Below are 26,121 nucleotides of genomic sequence, written 5' to 3' on the forward strand. Positions count from 1 at the left end.
TATTTTGCTTTTTCCCTCCGGGACGGTCGGCCCGCGCGCCCCATTTCCCTCTGCGGAGACAGCGACGCCCCCTCCCGAGCCGGGCCGGGCCGCGGACTGAGGCGCCGCCCGCCGGCCGGAGCGACCCTGGAGCCGCCGCCGCCGTGCCCGCCGCGCTTCTCGTGGAGCCTGGGCGGCCGGCGGGGCCTGGGGCCTGGGCGTCAGGCGCGGTGCTGCGGCGGCCGCTCCTCCCCGCGCTGGGCTCCGGGCCTGGCCAGGCGGAGCGCCGCGCCCTCCTGACCCTCCGCCGCCGGAGCCCGGCCGCGGCCCAGCCGGCCCCAACCGCCTCCCGGGCCGCCGCCCCTCCGGCCTCGGCCTGCAGCGCGGACCCCGCTTCCTTTGCGGATCTGAATTATTGTCTTGGCCTCCTCCTCCTTCCCCCTTGAGATTACGGTGCTGCGAGACCGACCCCGTCGCCTCGGTCAGTGACCCCGGCCCGGGGAGACGTCCCTCGTTTTGTTCTGCCCCGCGGGCTCGCCCCGCGCTGCTCTCCTTTCGGTGTTTAATCGATGGGTTTTTTAAAGTTTTTTCCCTTTATTTTTCTCGCCTCTTGACTCAAGGCCCGGTGCGAGGCTCTGCGCCTCTGCCGCTGCTCATCTTGTCCTCATCTCCTCGCAGAGACCCCGATCCACCTGCCTCCCTGCCAGGGTGGCCCGACGGTGACGGCGGAGGGCTGGACCGCACGCTGAGAGTGCCCTGCCCAGGCTGCCCCTCCACCCGCCGCTCTCTTGTGTTCTGAGCTCTCTGGAAAGAGAGAAGACGCAGGGGAAGATGTGGCTGAAGCTTTTTTTCTTGCTCCTCTATTTTCTGGTCCTCTTCGTCCTGGCTAGGTTTTTTGAGGCCATTGTGTGGTATGAAACTGGCATCTTTGCCACCCAGCTGGTGGATCCGGTGGCGCTGAGCTTCAAGAAGCTGAAGACCATTCTGGAGTGCCGGGGGCTAGGCTACTCGGGGCTGCCCGAGAAGAAGGATGTCCGGGAGCTGGTGGAAAAGTCAGGCGAGTATCGGGCTCCTCTGGGGTCCCCTCCACTCGGAGGAGGGGGCGACCTGTACTTCGTCGTGCGTGGGGGTCCGCCGGAATGAGGCGTTACCTGCAAGGCTTTTAAGCACACCACTCCGAGAGCTGCCCAGGTTTTCTACCGAAAAAATACGTGCATCCCAGTTTTGAGAAGGGGGCTGGAATTATTTGTAGTGGTGTTGGCGTTTCTTTTTAAGGTTGTTTTCAAGTAACAGTTCAAAGTGCAGCTTCTTAGCATTGTTTACTAAGTTGAGTGATTTTCTCAAAATTCGAGACTGTCAGCCGGTTCTAGACAAACTGGAAAGTGTTATTTGTCAGTTGAAATTCATAAGGATATGTAAGAAAAGAAAAACCCCAAAACATTGTAGATAGCAGTATTTGTCATGATAGTAATAGCAAGCTACCCGGAGGGAAAAATATCAAATACTGGAATACCAAATTCCATATTGATATTGAATATTAATATTGGAATACTTAATATCAAAAAGGCATTTAGGTGTAAGATTTAAGTTTTAAATAATGAGTTTATAGAGAAAGTGTACACTGTACAGAATTAGCTTTTAATACTTTGGTGAAAAATAAGGTGAATATTTTTGTGAATGCCTACCTTGTTTGTTTTGAAAGTGGTTGTTTATATTTATGTCACGATTTTTAAAAACCCTTTGTATCTCGGATGTAAACTTTTTTTCCTTATGTGTGACAGGCCCTGCTGCATCAACTTCAGTGGGTTGAGAAAGAGAATTGAAATAGTGCTGAGAATATTTACCATCTTGCAGAATGCACTTTCAATAACTGTTGGTTTGGGGGTAGGATTGGGTGAGAAATAGGGTGAATTTTTTTCACCCCTGGACAAAGTGTATCTTTGTTTAGATACACTTCCTGGAAGAGGCATGTCCGTTGGGTTGAGAAGGGCATTCTGGGTTGCTGTAGGAAGCAGTTGAAATTGATGGTTATCTTTTCTGTTGTTTCAAGTATATCTGTCAGCTGTGTCTTTTACAAGACAGATTTTTTCCTTCTTTAGTACCTGGTAGCCAGGTCGTGTGATAGACGAGAATACTAACTCCAGAGTTTACCTCTCGGGGCTTAATCTGCAGGTTAATGGTTATCAAACTCATATCTCACTACTGAGGTAGAGGAGGGAACCCTCTCTGTAAAAGTGATACATTTTCCGGTAGAGAAAACATACAATTGTGTATTATTTTTGCCTTTTGTTTACTGACAGGTTTATGGTGACTTTTATTTCTACCGCGGCAGGGTGGGGGTGGAGAATGGAGTATAGTAGATGTCTAATAAATAAACTCTTTAGGTTTAGAAATAAGAAGTGTCTTTACTGCCAAAGCCAAATCATCTTTCATGGTAAAATAATTTGATAACACGTTTTTTTTTCCTTTGACTTTTCTTTCATGTTGCTTTCCTTTGGGCCTAAAAATATGTGTCACTTGGAGTGTACAAGGAGTGCACATATCATTTGAAGAATACAGCCCACAAAAATATGACTCAGATCACACATGATAAAGCAGAGAAGTCTTGGTTTGGCAATTTAGCTTTATAATTTAAATATTCGTTGTGGATGGTTCTGCTGCTATCCTGACACAGTGCTTGTTTTCTCATTGTTTAATGTTGAAGGCAAAAGTAAAATAATTTGACATTACTGTTTTCCTTTTTATTTGATGATGCAAGCTCTAAATTTACATAGTAAATTTGTGTGTGAATATGGAGTTTGTTCTTATAGATAGTCTTTCGTATCTAACCTCCAGCTCACGTAAGCCCTGTTGCTGTTTTAAGCAGGTGGTAATGGCAAATTCTGTAAACCTATTTCGGAATCTTGTAGGTCAGGAGTATAAAATCATACTGTTTAAAAATTATCTGAAGACTGGGCATGTTATACACAAAGCTAAGTAATATTGTGATGGCTTTTTGGACTGGTATATATTCAGCAATGTCCTAATAAATTATGTGATGACCCCATTAGACTATAAACCCCATGAGGAGATGGATTTTTGTCTGTTTTGTTCGTTTTTGTCTGACATATAGCGGGTTCTTATTACATATTTACTGAATGTATGAATCTTAAATGGGTGTGTTCAGGTCCTACTCTTCTTTTCTATAAAGTGCAATCACATGATTTATAACAGTGTAAAATGGAATTAATCATGGAAGTTGGGAACGTGGCATTTTTGAAATCTTATTAGTGCTGTTTTTTCCTTTCTTCAGGTGACTTGATGGAGGGTGAGCTGTATTCTGCACTCAAGGAAGAGGAAGCAGCTGAATCTGTTTCTAGTACCAATTTCAGTGGTGAAATGCACTTCTATGAGCTTGTAGAAGACACAAAAGATGGCATCTGGTTGGTTCAGGTATCAAAAACAGTGATAGAAGTGAAATTATTTTTACCAAAATAGTATTCACCAGTTGGTGACACTTCTTTGTACTTGTGTCTATTTCTGTTTCGGGTTTTTATTTTTTTTTTGAGGAAGATCAGCCCTGAGCTAACTGCTGCCAGTCCTCCTCTTTTTGCTGAGGAAGACTGGCCCTGAGCTCACATCCATGCCATCTTCCTCTACTTTATGTGTGAGACGCCTACCACAGCATGGCATGCCAAGCGGTGCCATGTCTGCATCTGAGATCTGAACCAGCAAACCCCGGGCCGCCCAAGTGGAACATGCACACTTAACCACTGCACCACCGGGTCGGCCCCTCATATTTCTTAGACATAATTCAGTTTTCAAAGGGAAGCTCCAGCATCCTCTTAAAGCGGTTTCGGAGACCAAGGAAGAGTAGGGGCGGGAGGAAGTGTTGGGGAAGAGAGTTGACTGCTTTGTTTAGAATCAGCAGAAGCAAATCCATTTTAGTTATTAGATCTTCATTAAAGTAAGAAATGCATATATATGTATTCCTTTTATTTAGTGATTTGCACTGTGGTCTCAGTTTTTGTTAACTGCAGTTTTTAATTCGGTGATCCAAATAATTTTTGTATCTAAAGGAAGAACCCTACAGTCAAAGTAAAGGAATCCTTCCATTAGGGAAATAGCCAACTTGGCAACTATAGAGGAAGAGCTGTGGGTGGAATGGTGGGAGGTTCTCTTTGCTTTGCTTATGAAATTGATGAGATTAGGATTTTAAACCCCAGCTCTTATGGTTTCAAAACTGTGAGGTTTAATTAGCATATTGGAATTTTAGAGCTATGAGGGGCCTTAAAATTCATCTTTTATGCTTCCCAAAGTGTGATAAATGAGTAGGCACACATTATCATTTATGTATTTTAATGTAAATTAGAAGAATCAGTATTATATTAAACATGTAATTTCATAAATATTGCTTAGGGCAAGGCTAAAGTTACTTAAATTTTTTTAAATGTAAGTTCACTTAAAGTGACATATCAAGTAAATTAACGGCATGAATTTGGCTAAAATTATAATGATTGAACCAGGACCAATTCCTGGGTACCCTGATTTCTTTTCTCTTGTCATTTACACTGGGGTTGGCAAAGTTTGATTCAGCGTATAAAAATCAAAATAGTTACTTCATATTGCTTTCTGAGAATAATGACTGCAAAATATGGTAGAAAAAGCTGGGTTCAGAGACCTTTGTTGCAGATCTGGTCCTGTCACTTATTTACAGTATGATTGTAGATAGATACATCTGTTGCATATGGTCTCAAATAAGTATCCGTCTAAGGATGGAATAATTATGTATCCATCTAAGGATGGAATAATACTGTGATCCACTGGGCTAAGGAGTTGAGGTCTGGGAATTCGTCAGGTGATTGCATTGGATATCCATGACCTTTCCTTTACTTGCACTTTCCTATTGCGTTTGACCTTTTACCCTCCAGATATCTAATTCAGTAATTTTTAAGTTCAGCAAAGGGAGAACCTAGGATGCTTTGGATACTGTCTAAGCATTATACATCAAATTCTAGTTTACTTCTGTGTTAATTATTTGGTAGAAAAATAAACTGTAGTGTCTTCAAAGCTTTTCATTTATGAGTAAATTGTTATTCCATTTCTTTTCCCAGATATTTATTTTTGATAGTCTGATCGAGGAAGACTTATTAGTTTTGATAATTTTAGTTTTATTACTAAAATTGAGTTGAATAGCCATGCCCACTGCCCTGTGTTCTCTGTCTAAATGTTTGTCCGCACATTGAATGATCCCATAGAGATCAGGGTAAAGATGCACCTTCCAAACTTGGAAAAGCCATGTCAAAAATCTGGAAATTCTTTTAGTATAGGGTGCTGCCTATAGACAGCAAACACAGTCTGGTTCACTGATTAGCAATATGTTCTTGGCTTATTAATTATCTACTATTTTTTGATATTTTATTAAAAATCACCATGGGTTAAACTCCCTTAATATGTGATAAAATTCACACAGTTTATTTACCAAATGTGTGTGCGCCAGGCCCTAGAAGTATACCAGGAACATACACCAGGCTAAGTCCTTTCTCTCACAGGCATCTCACATTTTAGTTGGGAGAAGTAGGCACTAAATAAGTAAATGTTTAATATAACATCAGTTAGTGGAAAGTGCTAAGAAGAAAATAAGCAGGGTAAGGAGACAGTGGCAAGGAATTCTCTAATAAGCTGATGCTTGAATGAGCAAATAATGATAGCATTATAGACCCTAATCACTGAATTATTTTTCTCTGAAAATATTTTTTAAACCTCATAGGTATTAATAGTTGACAAATGACTCCTAAAAAATGTAATTATATGATTTTCTGTGTGTTAATGGTACAGTAGGACACACACTTAATCATTTTTCCAGTGACCTTTAAGATTTGCACTGATCACCATTGTCTGGCTTCTGTTCCGTGGGGCCAGTGTCTTACGTCTGTCAAATGGGTGGCTTGAGTGGGAAGAACAATCTCTGGCAAGACAACTGAAAAGACTGAGATTGAAACCCTGTCCTCAGTACTCTGGACTGCTCTTGAAAGAAGGCTGTTTTTTTTATTTTTTACAAAGATTAGCCCTGAGCTGACATCTGCCAATCCTCCTCATTTTTGCTGAGGAAGATTGGCCCTGAGCTAACATCCATGCCCATCTTCGTCTACTTTATATGTGGAATGCCTGCTACAGTATGGCTTGATAAGCGGTGGGTAGGTCTGCACCCAGGATCCAAACCAGCCAACTCTGGGCCGCCGAAGCGGAACATGTGAACTTAACCGCCACACCACCGGGCTGGCGGTTTTTTTGTTTTTTTTTTTTTAAATTGAAAATATCTGCTGGAAACAAGAGAAATATGCTGTTGGTTGCTTGTCATTCTTTCAGCTCAGATCAGGTATTTATCTAGTCTCTTGTAACAGATAAGTTTCAGGAATCCAGTTTTTAACAATTTGAATTATTCTTTTCCATTTATTTTGAAAGAAGCTAATTTCAGTTTGCTTTATTATTTTTTTCTTTTTTAATCTGTGAGGGTGCATAGATCCTGGCCAGTTCAATCCTCTTCAAATTACCCTTATTTTAGGTATCCTATGTAAGAAATGTTTAAGTACTTTCTTCTTTTCCTCTTGATTTTCTAATGTCACTTTCTTACTCAACTGAGTTATAGTTTCCTTTCGTATTTATTGAGGAAAAGTGTAGTTAGGTGGCCTATAACTGATAATTAACACTTCAGACTTCGTGTATCCTGTCACTGAAAGGATGTCGGGATTTACTTATTTAGGGAAAATGTGATTTTAATAACTGAGTCGAAAAAATGTACATGACTTAGCCATTCCATCATTTGGTCAGTTCATTATTTTTCTGCAACAGATTGCTAATCTAGGTTGATTATCTTTTTTTGATGACTACGTGTGGAATGACGCTACCAAAGGAAAATGAGTTTCTATAATTTATTTAATTCACGCTGTGTTATGATTTGTATCTTCTCTATAACTCAGGAGATACTTTCTGAATAATAGCTGTAAATGGTCTTCAGATCTTTCTCTTCTTAATTGTTTTAAGATGTATTAGTGCTCTTGAATTATGTTTACATTAATGCAGAGTATTAGGATACTCTTTTTCACGTCAAGCTTTTCCATGTCTGTCCTATGTTCTCTGTAATATGAGGTGGAAAGAACTAATTTAGTTTTCAAGGCAACAATACGTATGGGACATCTTTACCGATAATACGCTTTGTAATCCAGGGAAGAACCGAGTCCTGTTTTTTCCTGACTATTGTTTCTCACATTCTGAGTTTTCCTGCTTTGTTCCTAACCTCAGCTCGTATCTTTCATTAGCTATTTATTTTCCAGTGTTGTAGGTTCTTTGATTCTGCTGCCACCCAATCTTCTTAGCATTACGAATAGAAGACGGTTCCTTTTCTTTCAAAAGACTCTTAGAGAGGCAGATGGAACGGTGGAAAGGCTTCTGAAGTGGAAAAGTTAGCCTTCTTTAGGGATTTTATGGATTTATCCTTATGTTAACATTTCTATTTCTCTGTTTTGACTTTTGTTCAAAGAAGGGCAGTGATATTTGTTTTCAACTGGCTTTGTCACATCATAAGGAATTTAACAGCACTGGAATTGAGGTAGCAGTGAAGAAAATCATATGATTTAAAATAAATCTTTGGGTCAGTATTTACTGAAGTTATTATGTTAATATATTTCCTGTTTGGCTGCAAAGAGTTAATAGCTGTTTTAAAACTTGCTTGTCTCTGCTTCTCGACAATGGTTTTGTTCAGGGAGGTTCTAACCTATTTATTCCTTTCTTGACACTACTCTAAGGGTGAAATACATGACGAGCCACTTTATCCTTTATTTTGTATTGATGAAAAACTTTTATTTGTGTTTACTCATAAGACAGCTAGTGAGGATACCAAAGAAATAATTAAATTCCAATGAGTTTTGTTTTTGTCAATCTCTCATCCCCACTTTTAATAATTTTATATAATTTACGTATATATATTTAGGTTGGTCTATGATTTTAAAAGTAGAAACTCCCTGTTATAATGAAATATTGAGAGATGCAGAAAATATCACAGCACAGCCCTCCTGTTCTGTGGAGTTATTTAATTTAGCCTGGATGTTGTTGCATGGGGATTAACAATATTAAAAGGGATATGCCAAATGTTTTGACTAGTATGCAAAAGTGTGTGGCTTTTTTCTTATGCCAATGTACCACCTATAATATATGTGGAAGGGACTGGGCAATAACCTGAAGCCTAGTTTTTCTTTGTAAGTTTAACTGGACTACACAAGGTTGATATCAGAAATACGGGCACTTAGCATCTCACACTGTCCAACTCAGTTCCATCCAGTGATGTGCTGGAGCAAGCTCTTACTGCTTCATGAGGGCGATTGTTAAAATCTCTTCCCAACTCCACGTTTAGAGATGTCACGCTGGTAACTTGAAATCAGCCATGTGGGAGTATTTACACCAAGGAAATCAGCAAATGATAGAAATCAGAACTGCCTTTTTCTTCTGGAGAGTTAGTCGTTAAATATTTACCAGCAAACCATAGGTTTCATCCATTCATCCAACCATCTAACAAATATTTATTGAAATCTAATGTGTGCCAGCTGAACCTCGTGATAAGCACTGAGGGCACAAAGATGAATCACCTATGGTATGTGCCATGCAGCAGCTTAGTTTGGTTTACTAGAATGTGTGGACCAGTAAAAAATCTTATCCAGCTGAGTGAGATGGTCCATAAGGGTACTAGCATTTTGAGGATCCTAAAGAACTCTGTTAGACAATGAAGTGTAACCTAGGAAAATTGCAGTAGTTTTTTTCTGGAAAAAAGTGTATTTTTAAATACGCTGAATTAGAAGTTTTTATGTCTGACTAGGGTCAAGAATATTGATGTGCAGTTGCATAGCAAGGTACTATTTATGCTAATATTTGTCCAGAAAACATTCCAGATGACAGGCTGCTGGAGAAGGGACTTTCATTACAATAGAAATCAAAAACTTGGAACCTTTAGAGAACCTGTATAATCAGAAGTAGAAGAACCAGTTCCTAAAGCATAAAAAGCTGAAATGGTTTAGTTCAACATAAATATTTAATGAGTACCCGAATGAGTTAGGCGCTGTAGTAGCTGCAGGAAATACAAAGGTAAGCAAGGGTAGGGATACCAGTTAGAGAGACAGATACCCTGGGAAGCCGGGTGGAAAGGTGTCTTCACTTCTAGCCCATGTTGCCAAGTCTGTTCCACACTTGGAACTCAGGCTGTACTTTCATCTCATTTTTTTTCTAAGTCTCTGAAAATATTCCCTACAGACAATGCAGCATCCGTCCTGAACTGCCAAGGAATGTGTCTCTCCTTTTAATAAGACCAGTGGTGTGAATGCCACTCAGACTCATCATGCATACTTTTGGATATGAGCTATACGTTGGGAACTCTTACTCATGTGACACAGTGGTGATAGGCTTAGAGTAATTTGTTGTGCCGTGTGACTCAGCCAGATGAGTTATTTCGTGAAACATTTTTAGTAGTTATTTAATTCGGACACCACCAAATTTAATTTAGGCTAAAACTTCAGTTGAATAATATAAGTGTATAGGCCATGGGACAAAGCTATTTCTAATTGCATAAATGTAACTATCGAGTCAAATAAAATGCTTTCATGCAATGCCTAGGGAATTTTTCATTCTCAGGGAGGGCTTATTAAACTCTTTGAAAGCAGGTATTAGAACAACTTGCTGAATAAATAGGGCCCTGGGGTTAAACATTGTCATGTACCTGTCTCAGGGATATTCCCTCCTCTCTACACACCTTCTTTTGTCTGTGCTGTAACCAGGGGTGCCTGGGAACAACCCCCTCTCATTCCTACTTCCTTTCCCAGCATTTGGAGCTCTGATAAGTGTGAAAGATACCTGTGCGGTGATCTGGATCCTCATAGAAAAATGCCCCTAGACTTTGGGCCATAGCCTACATTGGTTAAAGCAACCTCTTGATTAACCCCTTGATGCAGTGTCATTATAAACACACACCTGAAACGTTTGGGTTATTTGCAGCCTTGATCAGGAAACGGGAGTGAAAAGGGACTTCTTTTTAAAAAAAGACAAAGGGCAGGGAGTGTGGTGATATGATTGCACAGAGACTTCTTCATCTTCCTAAGTAATGTGAAAAATAAGTTCAAGATTTCTTTGATTACTTGACGGAAAGAAGAACTACTGTGTTGACTCTTGAGTGGTAGGAAAAGAAAAGAAAAATGCCTGCCTTGCTTGATCTCCCTTATTCTTCCGGTAAAATTTATAAAGCACTTTTGGACCATGGAAAAATGTGAAAGTTAAGGACTCCCTGGGTAATATAACTGGTGTGCACCTTCTCAGAAGAGCTTCCACCTACTAAGACCATGTCCTCAAATTGCCCTCTTTCTGGTTACCTCAGCCATCTGAACATTTGAATAATAACTCATGTGTCCCTCAATAAGGTCATTTATTCTCATTAAAAAGTACTATCAAGGGGCCACCCTGGTGGTGCAGTGGTTAAGTTCACACATTTCACTTTGGCAGCTGGAGCTTCGCCAGTTCGGATCCCGGGTGCGGATGTGGCACCACTTGTCAAGCCATGCTGTGGTAGGTGTCCCACAAATAAAAGTAGAGGAAGATGGGCACAGATGTTAGCTCAGGGCCAGTCTTCCTCAGCAAAAAGAGGAGGATTGGCGGCAGATGTTAGCTCAGGATTAATCTTCCTCAAAAAAAAAAAAAAGGTACTATCAAAACCATTTGTCTAATGACCTAAATTGTGTGTTTGTGTGTGTGTCTATTTATTAAGCATGAAAGTTGTTACACAATGTTACCAATGCATGTATGTCTCTGTAGTTATGAGGATGATAATAACAGTGATATACGGCTGGGGTTATTGGACAGTGATCTGTTGGCACATAAAGTAAACTTCAGGTCACTTGTCACCACCATGCGCTCTCTCTCCTCCTGCTGCCCTTGAAATTTCTTCGAGTTCCCGGCAGAGGCCACAGATGAGGCAGCTGCAGCCTCTCTTGCCTCTCGCAGGGAACTAACTGTTGGCAGCCGTTTCACACACCTACCTGGGATTTCAGTTTCCTGGAGGCTTTGTGAACATGAGAATGGCCCTTCCTCCAAGAAAAATTGAGGCCCACAGAGTATTGTGTTGTAATTTTGAATTAAATAGTACTAGTAGTATAGCACTCTTGAAAATACCCTGGGCTTAAAATAAATCAAACAGATGGTTTCATGAAGACTTTTAGAACTTTTGACTTTCCTTTAAGTTTCCATTTAGTTATTTTTGCTTTTGTTTTTAATGTATAATTTTTTTTATTATCTTTTACGGGAAGGAAGATTAGGGAATAAAGGGAAAAGGTGCTAATGATTAGAAAGGCTGAGGAGTCATTACATGTTTCGAAGATTTATTTACAATTTTTTCCTTTCTTTTCTTTTTTAAAAAACCTTTTTCTTCTCCTAATCCTAATTATGTTTGAAAGCTGTCTGCAAATTTGAAGTAGAAGTTCAAGAATGTAGAATTCATTATGGTAATTCTTTATATATGTTAGAACCTTTCATGATTGTTCAGAAGCAGTAGTATTGACTTAGTCAAAGCATAGTTTAACAGAAACATATGTATGACTCTTGGCTCCATAATTATACTTTAAAAAAAGTGAAACTTGAACGTGTTGAACCCACAAGTCATAATTTTTTAGTAAGTTTTATTTGGATTATTGTTTAAAATTTTCTTTTCAGAGCAGAGAAATGACTCCAAGGCCCATTTTCTTCTTGTATAATTTTAAAGAATAGGCCACATGGTAGACAATGTGGCTGGCTTTTTAATACGGTTTTGACTCCTCTATGTAACTACCAGAGACTGCGGGAGTTTATGGTATCAGTGTTTTAAGTCTTTTCTGGTTGGACAGCTGATCCTTCTACAAGAATTGCAATGATAATGTGATACAGTAAACCGGAACTGGGAACAGAATATCTTTTTCAAAAAAGTGAAGTTATATTATAACTTATATTATAGATACAAAATTATATTATAGATACAATTATATTTATTATATTATATTATATTATAGATACAAATGGTTGATTTGACTCCATTTTAGGTAATTAAGGTTTTTGTTTTTCTTTTTGGGGGAATAGGTCATAGCAAACGACAGAAGTCCCTTGGTGGGTAAAATCCACTGGGAGAAAATGGTGAAAAAGGTGTCAAGATTTGGAATACGTACAGGCACTTTTAACTGTTCCAGTGACCCCAGGTAAGTTGACTAGGCAATTCTTAGAATTTGAGTTCTGACCAGAATTTTTTTATATAATAAAAATAATGAGATTAGAAGCCTGCTTAAACTGAAAGCTAATTAGAATGTTTAATACTCTTGGTTACATGAGTGCTTGATTAATAATTTTTGATACGCTGGTAGTGATTTACTTTCTTTCTGAGATCTTTTTTTTCTCCATTTGGTTTTTCTGTGTTCTTTCTAGTGGGGGTGATTCTTAAGAGTATGTCTTCAGTCCTTTTTGTTTTAATTTTCTTTCCAAAGAGACTTCTGCACATTTATGGCTTTAGGTGACACCTTTGTGCTGATCTAAATCTTCTTCCATAATTCTGATCTCTACTTTGCATTTTGACACTCATTTCCATCTGCCCTACAGCTATCCCTAGATGTGTCCTTTTCCCTAAACCAAGTGTCCAGATTCAGATTCATCCTCTTTTTCTTTAATCAACATGTGCCCTTTCTGCCTTTCCTTTTTGTGTCCTTTACTGTTGGATTTTTTTTCCCATTTTCTCAGACAGAAATCTTTGCAGGCATTTTTGTTTTTCTTTTTGTCATCATCTCCAGTATTTAGTCTGTCACATTAGTTCTTGTTTCATTGTTCCATTATTTCTTCTTTGAAATGCTTTTTCAATTTCTGGTGCCTCCAAGTTGCAACTTACACTCACTCGTTCATTTACTTATTCATTTAGTAAATATTTAATAAAAGATTAGCATGTCCAGCATGGTCTGTTTAGTGCTGATGGAGAGGCATGATATGTATGTATAAAATCCTGCAACATTAGGTAGTTTCTAATGTAGGTAGATATGCCTGACTTGCCTATGTCTCTTATATGTGACCACAACGAGAAACCCATTAGCTGTAGAAAATGCTCCTCCACCACTGCTGGACCTCACATTTTCTGTCCTTTTCCTCTAGGGTCATGTTTGCTTCAATTCTCACTATCCTTGTTTCGCTCGCTCGTAATGTAGAGTGAAATCTCTGGTAGGAAGACACCCTAAGAGCTGGGGATAAGAAGGGAAGTTCTTGTATCTCCTAACTCACAGTTAGTCTCCTCATGTACCCACAAAGCTCCCGTTCTCGTCTTCACCCCCAGAACCTTGATCATGTTCCTGTGCCTTTGTTGAAATGTCTACAGTAGCCTAAGTGTTAATATTCTTATGAAAAGAAAGTCATTCTCATTTCTGTCCTTTGTTTACCAAAGACAGTTGTGTTTGGTCTGATTCCATCTTTCCCAAAAAAAGCCTAAGCAAAAATCTTTTTTTCTCTCACTGGTGATTGCAATACCAGAATAAGTGACAGTGCTGATATTCTGATTTTTTTCAGATAGTGCAAAAGTCAGTCTTAATATCACTCTTTTATTGGAAAATATTCAGAATTGATTTTTTAAAAATCAGTGAACTAAAAATACATTTCAAGAACTGTAACGTGAAAATATTAAGTAAAAACAAATTTATAAAAATATAAATATTAAACATTACAGTCTAATATAAGTTATTAGATAATGTTAAGAGTTCAAAAGTAAATTAAGCACAATATAAGCATAAAAAGCTGAAAGAAATAGTAGTATTTGATTTTTTTAGTATTTAATTTCTTATAAAGCAAAGTGCATCAGAAATGTCATAACTGAGCCCAGTGGATTTCAGTGCAGATTTTTCTAACATTTCTTTCGAAAAGCTCTTTTTGATTCTATACTAACTGAGGAATGGTGAAGAGATCCATGTAAGCTACCTCCATATATTTTCCTCCAAATTCTTCGTCTTCATCTTCAAATAATCCCACCTCTTATTTATGATGGAAGAGATCTTTTTGAGCAACTTTGCTTTTTTCTTGATTGCAGCTATAATTTTTTGTTATTAAAAAAGTACTTTTATTTCTTTGTCTTCAGTTTCATCACAAAGATGAAGATTTTGATGCAGTTTTTGTATTAGTTTCAATATTGTTATGTCATGTTTCCTTTTATTTGGAAAGTCTTCCAACTAGAATAAGAACTATTCTTGCCACAGAAGCTGTGCTCAGTCAGGGTCGTTTTTTTCTTTTTTGAGGATTATGGAGGTATAGAAGAACAAAATAGGGAGATACAGAAAAGAGTGTTCAGAATGTCAACGCAGGATGTAACTGAGCAGAGAATAGTGTTATTCAGCAAGTGTTTTAACCAAATGTGGAATAATTGAGTCATCATCTTAATCTCAGATTTTTAAAAACGTCAAAACTCTCTACTCCACTGTCCGTGTTGCTTTCTTTGCTGTAGTTCCTTCTCTGGTGTGGGCTCCAGGGCAGCCTCCTTTGATGTGCTGGGTCCCATTTTTCAGCAGTACTTCCCTGACCTGTTTCATTCCCTTGAGAACGTTGAGGGCCACCACCTCTGGGCAGCGTCTGACTCTGTGCATGCAGCAGTTTTAATTTCTTTCCCTGCTTACCCAGCTTGCCTGGCCCTAAGTCCTCTATTCCCCAACCAAGCAATATAGCTCAGCAGGCTTTTCCTGTCCAATGTATTCTTGGTTCCTTTTTTATTTATTTTTGCTGAGGAAGATTGTCCCTGAGCTAACGTCTGGGCCCATCTTCGTCTATTTTGTATGTGGGATGCCGCCACAGCATGGCTTGATGAGTGGTGCATAGGTCCGTGCCCGGGATCCAAACCTGTGAACCCTGGGCTGCTGAAGTGGAGTGCAGACTTAACCACTGTGCCACCAGGCTGGCCCCTGTTTTTTTTTTTTTTGAGAAAGTGGGAAGTGAGGTGGGGCGTGTATCTTCAGGGGGTTGGAGAGATGGGAGGTAGTAAAGAGCGGATGGAGGACATGGAATTGCTGGAGCTGAGTGGTAAACAGGGACCTGGGAGCTTATGGTGAGACTATCGAGGATGAGGCCCATGGAATAAGCAGGGAAGGGCAGGAGGCGTTGGAGAGCAGGCCAGGAAGGCCAAGGAGGCCAATGACCTTATCTGAAGAAATAGCATTATATGCACAGAATACAAAGGTTTCTTTTTAAATGTAGCATGCCACACCAGAAACTGGAGTACCAAAACTCGCTAGCCTTGTTTTCTATCATTTTTATTTCTTAAATTCTGTAAGAGATCTCAAAAGGTTTACTTTAAGAACTGGAGGATATTTTCATGGTATTGTCATTGAATTTATTCAGACCTTCAAAACGTTTTTTTTTAAATTGGCAGTAAAAGTTTTTATATTTGTACAAGGTAATATAACATTATTCTTAAAAAATAATATGTACATTAGTCTTTATTTAGCAGTGTTTTTTTTAAATTAATGATATACTTTATGTGTTGGATTTCTTCAGACCAGTGTTTAGATAAATATGTATTAGTAGCCTGGTGTTTTATAAGTATTAGAGTTTTTTTTCAAATCTGAAAAACAGGATTTAAGTTGAAAGATATATGATACTGAAAAGAAAGCATGTACTACATTTGTTTTCCTACATGAAGAAATGCATGTACTAAAACTTTGCCTGTTTTACAGACTAAGGTTGTCTATGAGAAAGACTGTCATTTAATTTGTGACACAAATCAGAAGCCACATATTCTCTGAGGTAGTTATAGAAAGGTAAAAAGAATGCCCAAGAGTAGAAATAGGTCATCACAAGTATCATATGCAGTTAAAAAATTAAAGCTGCTTAAAGATATTTAAGATGTAAATAAGGCAATTATCTTTATGCATTTGACTTGTTGCTTTTGGGGGAAGGGTAAAAATAGAATTCATGTCAATGAATTATTTTGCATTAGACAAATACAATGTTAAGGGATATAAGATATTTTATTTTGTAGGAATATGTAATTCTCAAACCATTTCAGTTAAAGCAATATTGATATTAATGGAATCTATCTTGTTAAGGAAGTGAATCAGCTCAACAAGAAGCTTAGTCATAGTCTGTGATTCTGAGTCACCCAGATAGTTTCCTAGAGTCCTTAATTACTAACCTTGTCTTTATGACATAACATGTTGTCTTCACTTATCTTAAATTATATCACAAAATTCCTAAGATCAAATTAATCAAATTTATCATTATAAAACCAGATGCCACATGCATCAAGACTTTCCTCTCTCTTAATCTGATCGTATAAATGTGTGATATGCTTAATTTGATAAAATATAATGCTTGCTTACTAAGTAAAGCATAACATATACAAGTTTTACATCAATATTCTGAATGGCAAAATAAATTAAACATTTATTTCCATCATTTACAAATCTAGAGTGAACAAAATGTATCCATATGGTAGATTTTCTTTTTTCTACCTTTATCCAAGTACATTTACATATCATAAAATTCCACATGGTAGGTTTTTGGAAAAAAAATACTTTCTTAAAAAAAGGGAAAATGTTTCACTTATTGTCTCTCCACTGTAATACGACAGTTGTTTTCATTTTTCAGTCTTGCCTTTCATTCGTCATCTAGTTTTTTCAGGGGGAGAGGGATGTCATAGATACAACAAGAACCTGTCCATTTCCAAAAGGATTGGAGTCATGACCCTACTGGATAAATTTAAACAAATGATTTAATTTTAGTTAAATTCTTTTATACTTTGTTGTAAAATGGAGGTCATCCTTGGACTAAATCTCTTCTTAATCTGAGAACTTTGTTTCCTTTATGTTAAATACTCCTTTTCATGGTCTTCATTAAAGAGAGAGAAAAGAATACAAAAAAATATGGGATTTGCTCTTTTCTAGATTAGCTTTTGTGCAGATTCCTTTGTAGCAGTGCCTGTGTGCATCAGGCATTGTGGTGGGTGCTTTGGTTGAGTTGGGTTCTTTTTCTCTTCTTTATACATGAGAATCTAACCATCCTCTCAGACTTAGTTCAACTCCCAAATCTTTTATCAAATCTTCACCAGTTCAAACTCCCAGTGGTATTCCCCTTTTTTAACTTCTTTACGTTATTTGTTAATAGAATATATACAGTTTTATATTTCTTATAAAATGTTTTATTTCCTTAATAGGATTTTAAATTCCTTGTGAACAGGAATTATTTTCCTGTTATCTTTTGGATCTTATTAACACATAGTGCAGTAGTAAGTACCTAATAGATGCTGAAGTATTTGCTGATTCCCTTGACTCAGAGGCTTTCAAGCTACACTTTCCTTTAAAAAAAAAAAAAGGAGAAAAGAAACATAGAAATATCAAACAAAAATACTACAAAAAGAGAGATTGCTTTTCCTCTTATACAGCTGCTAGGTATTGGTGCTACTTTTGATTATCTGGAGGAAATTTGCTTTTGGGGAGAGGGTATCTTTCAAGTGCTAAAGAAATTTGTTGGGGGAAGACAAATTGCTTGCACAACAGTGAAGATGAGCAAGTGAGCTCATCTAGCAGCCAAGCTGTTTACTTACGGTCTACTCTCTTATAGATACTGCAGGAGAAGAGGCTGGGTGCGATCCACACTCATTATGTCTGTTCCACAAACGAGTACTTCTAAAGGGAAAGTCATGCTTAAAGAATACAGTGGACGCAAGATTGAAGTAGAGCACATTTTTAAGTGGATAACTGCTCATGCAGCTTCTCGGATCAAAACCATTTATAATGCTGAACATTTGAAAGAAGAATGGAATAAAAGTGATCAATATTGGGTAAAGATATACCTATTTGCAAACCTTGACCAACCCCCAGCTTTCTTCTCTGCACTAAGTATAAAGTTTACTGGAAGAGTTGAGTTTATTTTTGTTAATGTGGAAAATTGGGACAACAAGAGTTATATGACAGATATTGGTGTATATAACATGCCATCATACATACTGAGAACTCCTGAAGGAATTTATAGATATGGAAACCACACAGGCGAATTTATATCCCTTCAGGCCATGGATTCATTTTTGCGCTCATTACAACCTGAAGTCAATGATCTGTTTGTTTTGAGCTTGGTTCTAGTTAATCTTATGGCATGGATGGACTTGTTTATCACACAAGGAGCAACCATAAAGCGATTTGTGGTTCTCATAAGCACTTTAGGGACATATAATTCTCTATTAATTATTTCCTGGCTACCTGTGTTGGGCTTTTTACAGCTCCCTTACTTAGATAGCTTTTATGAATATAGCTTAAAATTGTTGAGATATTCCAATACAACCACACTGGCTTCATGGGTGAGGGCAGACTGGATGTTCTATTCTTCACACCCGGCCCTGTTTCTCAGTACGTACCTTGGACATGGTTTACTAATTGATTACTTTGAGAAGAAGAGACGGCGAAACAACAACAATGACGAAGTCAATGCCAATAACTTAGAATGGTTATCAAGTCTGTGGGACTGGTACACCAGCTACCTCTTCCACCCGATTGCTTCTTTTCAGAACTTTCCTGTAGAATCTGATTGGGACGAAGACCCTGATTTGTTCTTGGAGCGGTTAGCTTTCCCTGACCTTTGGCTTCACCCTCTGATACCAACTGATTATATAAAAAACTTGCCAATGTGGCGATTTAAATGCCTTGGAGTCCAGTCTGAAGAGGAAATTTCAGAGGGTCCTCAAGATATTGAGAATGACTCAGACAGCGAGAGCACAGACACTTTTAGCAGTGAGAAGGAAGTATTTGAAGATAAACAAAGCGTAGTTCACAATTCTCCAGGAAGAGCAAGTCTCTGTGATGCTGAGGCTTGTTCATGTGCCAATAAATATTGTCAGACCAGCCCATATGAAAGGAAGGGGAGGTCGTATGGATCATATAACACTAATGAAGATATGGAACCAGATTGGTTAACTTGGCCTGCTGATATGCTGCACTGTACTGAATGTGTTGTTTGCCTAGAGAATTTTGAAAATGGATGTTTGCTAATGGGGTTGCCTTGTGGTCATGTGTTCCATCAGAATTGCATTGTGATGTGGTTGGCTGGGGGCCGACACTGTTGCCCTGTTTGCCGGTGGCCTTCTTATAAAAAAAAGCAGCCATATGCACAACACCAGCCCTTGTCAAATGATGTCCCATCTTAACCATGTGCAATTTGTCCTTTATAAGCTTTGAGTATCTTACAGCTTGCCTTTTTAATGTTAGTCACAATGTTGTTGTGGTTTGAAGTTTAGTTTAATGTTAATGCAGTGACAGGAAATACACATTATGCTAATGTTGATGACAATTATTTGGTTGCCTTGTGTGTCAATTGAATGCATACTTAATTGTAAAAATTTTTATTTACAACATTGGAAATTCAGACATTAATGTTTTTTGTAAGCACAAAAGAAGTATGATAGAAATTTATCCTAGCAAGACTTTACAAGTTAGGATCAAATTCTAATGGAATTGAGGCCGTTTCTTTTCCTAAATGTTTCCTCCCTTTTTACAATCTCTGTCCAGCACCTCTTGGTTAAATAATGTATGCTCTGAGACATGAAATTAAAACAGACCTATGAAATAAATTATTTTAAAATGAGACTATTCCAGCTTTTCCAGTGTTTGAAGTTAAGTTCGAAGTTAAGTTGTCTTTGATGAGGTGACTGAGTGCTGTAGGTGCTTTGCTGGTTTGTTCATTTCACAGGCGAGTCAAACACAACTCTTGACTCATGTGGGAGAAAAAAAAGCCAGAAATTACGTTGCTGCCACTAGCCAGAGGCGATGTTAGTCTGCCTTTTTAGCTTGGCTGGCTGTGATGGGAAGAAATTTCCTGGTGGGCTTTTTCTTTTTAAGTATTAAGTCATTTATGAGTATTTAATATATTCATCTAAATAAAATCGACTATAGCGTATTAGCCACACATAGATTATTTTTTTCCCCTGACTTATTTTGAAAGATTTCAGAACTACAGAAAAGTTGGAAACATAGTACAATGAACATCCATTTCTCTGTCTAATTCACCCAGTATTTACATTTTGTTACATTTGCTTTATCTCCTCTCTCTATATTTATCTTTTCTGCTTTGTTTTGGATTTTTTTGCTGATCCCTTTGAAAATAAATTCAGTCAAGTGCTTTTTTACCACTAAATATTTCACCATGTATCTCCTAAGAACAAGAACTTTTATTTTGCATAACCCCTATACCATTATCACACCCAAGAAATTTAACATTGATTCAGTAATATCTAATATACAATCCATACTCCCCAATTGTTCCCAAAATATCCTTTTTATCTTTGTATGTTTCTGCTTTGTTTGTATCGTGAACTCAGGCAAGGTTCATGCATTGGGTTTAGTCTCCTTCCTTTCATCCTGTTCTCTAAAGTAGTTCCCCTGCCTTTTTATTTTTTTAAGTCTTTTCTGATACTAGCATTTTTGGAGAGTATAGCCTAATTGGCTTATAGAACGTTCCACATACTGGATTTGTCTGAGTGTTTCTTCATGATTAGATTTAAATTAAAGAATATTGCCTAGATGGTGTGTACTTCCCATTTGTATTATATTAGGAGGCACATGATGTCAATTTGTCCCAGTGTTGCTGATGCTAAGTTTGGTTAAAGTAATATCTGCCTCATCTTCCGTTGTAAGATACTTTTTCACTTTCTAATTAAGAAGGAACCTGTGAGGCCACATGAATACCCTATTCCTCAACAACCTTTCACTCAACGCTTTTAACATCCATTGATGATTATTAGTCTGAATTAGTTATTAAATAGGAGTTGTAACACTGGGATTTTCTAATTCCATCTTTCATTTTGCATTTATTAGCTGGCATTTTTTTGTGAAGAAGAGCTTTCCATTTTTTTATTTTCCTTTCTTTCATGCTTTCAGTATCCCCATGGACTCGTAGATTCTTTTTATAGTCAATGTGTTAAAATTCATTATTCTTTTTGATGCTCTAATCCCACATTTGGCAAATGGGACCCCCTCTAGGCCAGCTCTTAAGCACTTCTTGCTTTTTGACACAAGGTATTCCAGGCTCACTGTATTTTCCCTGATGCAGCCCCGTAATCAGCCATTACTTCAAATGGTCCAAGTTTCATGGTGGACTTTTAAAATCTTTTATTGACTGCCCCTAAACAGGTAAGAAAATAAAATTTTCTCATTCTGAATTGCTGCTGGGTTATTAGCAGAAACATTTTTATTCATGGTGCATTGAGCCTCATTGTCATATACTAATGGAAAACAGTAAAGACTATCAGTTACTAACTTTGTATTAATATTTGGGAGCTTTTTAAAATTTTAAAATAAAAATGCAAACACTGCTCCTTGTGCTTTAATTTTCCTTTGGAAAAAAAGTAATCATGTTATTGGAAATGTTAGTGTTTCCCAGAGTTCTGCCATTGGTCCTCTGCTCTTCTCTCTTATGTTTTCAGTGGATGTCCCAAATCTGCATGTCCAGGCAAAGGCCCCTCCCCAGATCCTCAGTTTTATACACAGCTATGTGCTGAACAGCTCCTCCTAGATGCTTTTTAAGTACTTAGTAAGTCTAAAATAGCTTTTTTTTCTTCTTCTCGCCAAAACCCCCAGTACATAGCTGTATATTCTAGTTGTAGGTCCTTCTGGTTGTGCTATGTGGGACGCCACTTCAGCATGGCCTGATGAGCGGTGCTAGGTCTGTGCCCAGGATCTGAACCAGCGCAACCCTGGGCCTCTGAAGAGGAGTGTGCAAACTTAACCACTCGGCCACGGGCCAGCCCCCTAAAATAGCTTTTCATTCTCTCCCCCCACCCCCAGTCCTCCTCTTATGGTCCTGATTTCAGTTAATGAGTTGTATACATATAATGTCCATTATGAAATATACACAAAAGTATAAACATTTTAAAATACAATTAAAATTTCTCCTCTAGCATCCCAGAGCACACCGCACTTTGGAGACTACTAATGTAGAAGATAAACCAATCTTAACACTGGCCTTCAAGGCCCTTCATAATCTGTTCCTGGTCCACCTCTTTGACACATCATGATACCCCGGACTGCTTGTCTCTCCAGGCCCATGCTCTGGTTTTTCTCAGCTTGGTGCTTTGCTATCCCCTCTGCCTGGTGTTCTCACCCCTTCCTCTCTGCTTTGTCTGGCTACATCCCACTTTCTCCAGAAATTCCACACCTTCCTACTCATCTTCCCTTCCAGACATACAGAGACAAAGATATCTGCAATGAAAGCTCAGGCAGCTGTCATCTTACTCAAGTGATCAAACTTAGCATCACCAACACTGGAGCAAACTGATATGTGCCCTTCTTCTAATCCCACTGATACCCTGTACACACCGTCATACTTGGCTGCATTGTGTTAAAACTACACATGCATCTTTTTTCAGGTGAATTTCTTTAAGGTGAGAACCATGGTTTATTCATCTAAATATCCACAGTGCATGGCATAAAATAGACATAATACATTTTGAATGTTAGACATGCAATAAATATTATAAGGAAGTTGAGGGGAAAATAATTGCCGAAGGTTCAGGTCTCCAGGGAAGCTTGACTCATCCCTTAATTGTTAGGCATAGCAAATAAAGCTTTTGTCAGACTTTCCTGGAGGTGGAGAAGGAAATATTCAAGGTCACAGACTCTAAATTTTAACTGTGTTTAAAAAGAAAGTTTGAACTCTTAGAGCAACCTACTGAATTTAATGAACTAAAGATTCCAAGGATGTGGGCTTTGTAGTTAGTGAACTCGATGGTTAACTATAACAATAGGACACATGATTGTGTAGGGGAGCAAGGCATATTCTTTTACCCTCTAGTTTTTTTCTGGGTGGTCTAAGAATTAAATTGACATGAGACAGAATAACAGGAGAAAATTAAACAAATTTAATGACATGTATACATGAGAGTAACTCAGAAAAACTGAGTAAGTCACCAAAATGGCCGAAGCCACCACCTTAAATACCATCTTCAGTTAAAGACAAAGGAGGATGTTGGGGGTAGTGTTTTTGGAGTTCAAAGGGGAGGAAGGCAATTCATATGGAGACAGAAAAGCAAATGTTTGGTAAACAAATGTTTGCTATACCGTGCAAAGACAATGAGACACAGAGAGGACTGATCAAACAGGCCTTGCTAGGTTCTTCCCTGTCTGCCACATCTAGTTTATATTATACTATAACTACCTATGGTGATAGCAACTTCCTGGAAGAGGCCTTTTATCCTAAATCCTTTTAGGCAATTAGGGGAAAGTTCAAAGTTTCTTTTTGGGTCACTTTTTCTTAAAAATAATCAAGCCAAAGAGAAACATTTTGGGGTGGCAAATTCTGATCTCCTGCAGTTCTGCTCAAACGTTTTTCTACTGTCCCCTCTAATTATTTCTTGTGTAAATCTTTTCTTTAAGGATGATGATTAGCCAGCCCCGTGGTCGAGTGGTTAAGTTCGTGTACTCTGCTTCGGCAGCCCAGGGTTTCACGGGTTTGGATCCTGGGTGCGGATGTGGCACCACTCATCAGGCCCTGCTGAGGTGGCATCCCACATGCCACAACTAGAGGGACTCAATTAAAAATACACAACTATGTACCAGGGGGCTTTGGCGAGAAAAGGGAAAAATAAAATCTTTAAAAAAAAAAAAAAAGGATGATGAGCTCCCTGAGGGCAAGAGTAAAGCTATAATTTGGTATATCCTTAACATTTTAGACCCAGAGCAGACATTCAGCAAGTAATTCTTGGCTTGAATTTTAAAAATCTATTTTAATTTTACCCTTTACCAAACTTTTTACCACCCATAAAGTGTAGGTAAAAGATTTTTTTTAATTAAAAAAAAAGATTTAAAAAAAGATTGTATTTTTAGTACCCATTGGTACTAAGATATCGATATTTATGGCCTGTTCCAAGACAAAAATCTTAATTTTTTTCCTGTAGTCACATACTTCTTTTCATCTCTTCTTTAGATTATTTGGGAGCATGGAAGATTACTCGTGTGATCTTTGTCCTTGCTCACACATTTTTCCCCTTGGCCATTTAATTATTCCTTAAAACTCTATCAAAGAGAAAAAAGGTAGAGAGAGGTGAAGTGTTAGGTCCTTTTTGCTATTGGATCTGATTAAAAATTTAGAGAAGAAAAAGTGGAAATTTAATTGTTAAAATGATATTTTTGAGGGGCCAGCCCAGTGGTGCAGTGGTTAAGTTTGCACATTCTGCTTCGGTGGCCCGGGGTTTGCTGGTTTGGATCCCGGGTGTGGACGTGACACCGCTTGGCAAGCCATGTTGTGGTAGGCGTCCCACATATAAAGTAGAGGAAGATGGGCACGGATGTTAGCTCAGGGCCAGTCTTCCTCAGCAAAAAGAGGAGGATTGGCAGCAGATGTTAGGTCAGGGCTAATCTTCCTCAAAAGGAAAAATGATATTTTTGAGTCACCTTTATTTGAATCATTCTGTTCTTGTTCTTTGTTGTCAATAATTTAAGTATATTGATTTATGATCAGTTTAGGCAATCTCTTAATTTTTGTACCATATTCTCACCAAAAGTTTTTTATTGTTTCATATATAGTAGATCATTTTACAGGTAGAACAGAAAGAATTCTCAGTTAATAAATGATCAGAACTAGGACAGCCAGGATAAAGATGTAACTAGGACAGAGCTTTCAAATTCGAATGTCTTCAGGGCCCAGGGAAACAGAGTTTGTGTAGGGAGTGGTGGGGGCAACAGTGCGTCTGCTCCACCTAAAGGTATTCAAATATATTTTGAAAGGATTGTGTCAGCCTATCAAAGCTGGTGGCGGCCTCTTTGTAACCTTTGAATAAGTTTCTGTCTATCTTGTTCAGGACTCTTTCTAGCATATTTTCACTTAGAAATAAGTGCATTTGTGGAAAACACAATTATAGGAAACTGCCTTTTGTCAAAATTATATTATCCTTTATGCTGGTGTTAATTGCATACTTGTTATTGTCAGGTTCTCTTAGTTTAGGGATAATGGGATAATAGGCTCTTTATATATTAAACAAGTGGTGCTTGAATATTCTTATTTATAGTCTGTGTTTTAAAACATAGTCTTAGTATTGGCATAGAGGATACCTAACTGAATTTATAGCATATTTATCTAATAATTAAGAACAAAAGTAATCTTAAAAATAGGCACCCAAAGAGATGTCAAAGTTCAGGCACTATGTGTTTTCGATTTTTCTTTGGTTTTTTAATTCATTTTTTCCCAACTTTATTGAGTTATAATTGGCATGTAACGTTACCTAACTTTAAGGTGTACAGTGTGTTGATTTGATACATTTATATATTGCAATATGATTACCTCGGTAGCATCAGCTAATACCTCCATCATGTCAATTATTTAATTATTTCTATTTTGCAGAGAGAACATTTAAGAGCTACTCTCTTAGCAACTTTCAAGGATATAATACAATATTGTTAACCATAATCACAATGCTGTGCATTAATCCCCAAAACTTACTCATCCTCTAACTGGAAGTTTGTATCCTTTGACCAACATCTCCCCATTTCCCCCACACCCTAGCCTTGAGTAATAATCATTCTACCCTCTGTTTCTGTGAGTTTGGTGTTTTTTGGATTCCACATATAAGTGACATCATACGGTATTTGTCTTTCTCTGTCTGACTTACTTTATTTAGTATAATGCCCTCAAGGCCCATCCATATTGTGGCAAATGGCAGGATCACCTTCTTTCTCGAGGCTGAATAATATTCCATTGTATGTATATATACATCATCTTTTTTTTCAAATAGCATTGTTTTTAAAGATTGGCACCTGAGCTAACATCTGTTGCCTCCTCCTCCCTCTCCCCCTCCTCCTCCTTCTCCCCCTCTTCCTCCTCCTCCTCTTCCTCCTCAAAGCCCCCCAGTACACAGTTCTATATTCTAGTTGAAGGTCCTTCTAGTTGTGCTACGTGGGACACCACCTCAGCATGGCCTGATGAGCAGTGCTAGGTCCGTGCCCAGGATCCAAAGCAGCGAAACCCTGGGCCGCCGAAATACAACATGCAAACTTGGCCATGGCGCCTGCCCCAGTCATCTTCTTTATCCATTCATCCGTTGGTGTTTTCTCATAAGCATCCACCGAGACAAAAGCCATGCAGATGCTTACTGAGAGTGAATTTATTCTTACT

General features: G+C 38.3%; 1 protein-coding gene across 2 annotated transcripts; it reads left to right on the forward strand.

Moving 5' to 3' along the window:
- The first annotated feature begins 717 nt into the window (after positions 1-717).
- RNF103 (ring finger protein 103) lies at positions 718-19,604 on the forward strand. 2 transcript variants are annotated; one of them, XM_070573695.1, is made up of 4 exons: positions 718-1,036; positions 3,272-3,411; positions 12,100-12,215; positions 17,590-19,604. In XM_070573695.1, the coding sequence occupies exons 1-4, from the start codon at positions 811-813 to the stop codon at positions 19,163-19,165; spliced, it is 2,058 nt and encodes a 685-aa protein (XP_070429796.1). In that variant the 5' UTR covers positions 718-810; the 3' UTR covers positions 19,166-19,604. The 2 variants fall into 2 exon arrangements, with proteins under 2 accessions (XP_070429796.1, XP_070429797.1); XM_070573696.1 differs by lacking the exons at positions 12,100-12,215; positions 17,590-19,604 and adding an exon at positions 10,498-10,664.
- Positions 19,605-26,121: the final 6,517 nt, after the last annotated feature.

Source organism: Equus przewalskii, chromosome 14 (assembly GCF_037783145.1).
Source record: "Equus przewalskii isolate Varuska chromosome 14, EquPr2, whole genome shotgun sequence".
NCBI lineage: Eukaryota > Metazoa > Chordata > Mammalia > Perissodactyla > Equidae > Equus > Equus przewalskii.

Coding starts and splice junctions, on each gene's coding strand:
- RNF103 (XM_070573695.1), top strand. CDS start 811: ATGTGGCTGAAGCTTTTTTTCTTGCTCCTCTATTTTCTGGTCCTCTTC. Junction 1,037..3,271: donor GGAGCTGGTGGAAAAGTCAG/GCGAGTATCGGG, acceptor TCCTTTCTTCAG/GTGACTTGATGGAGGGTGAG. Junction 3,412..12,099: donor ATGGCATCTGGTTGGTTCAG/GTATCAAAAACA, acceptor TTGGGGGAATAG/GTCATAGCAAACGACAGAAG.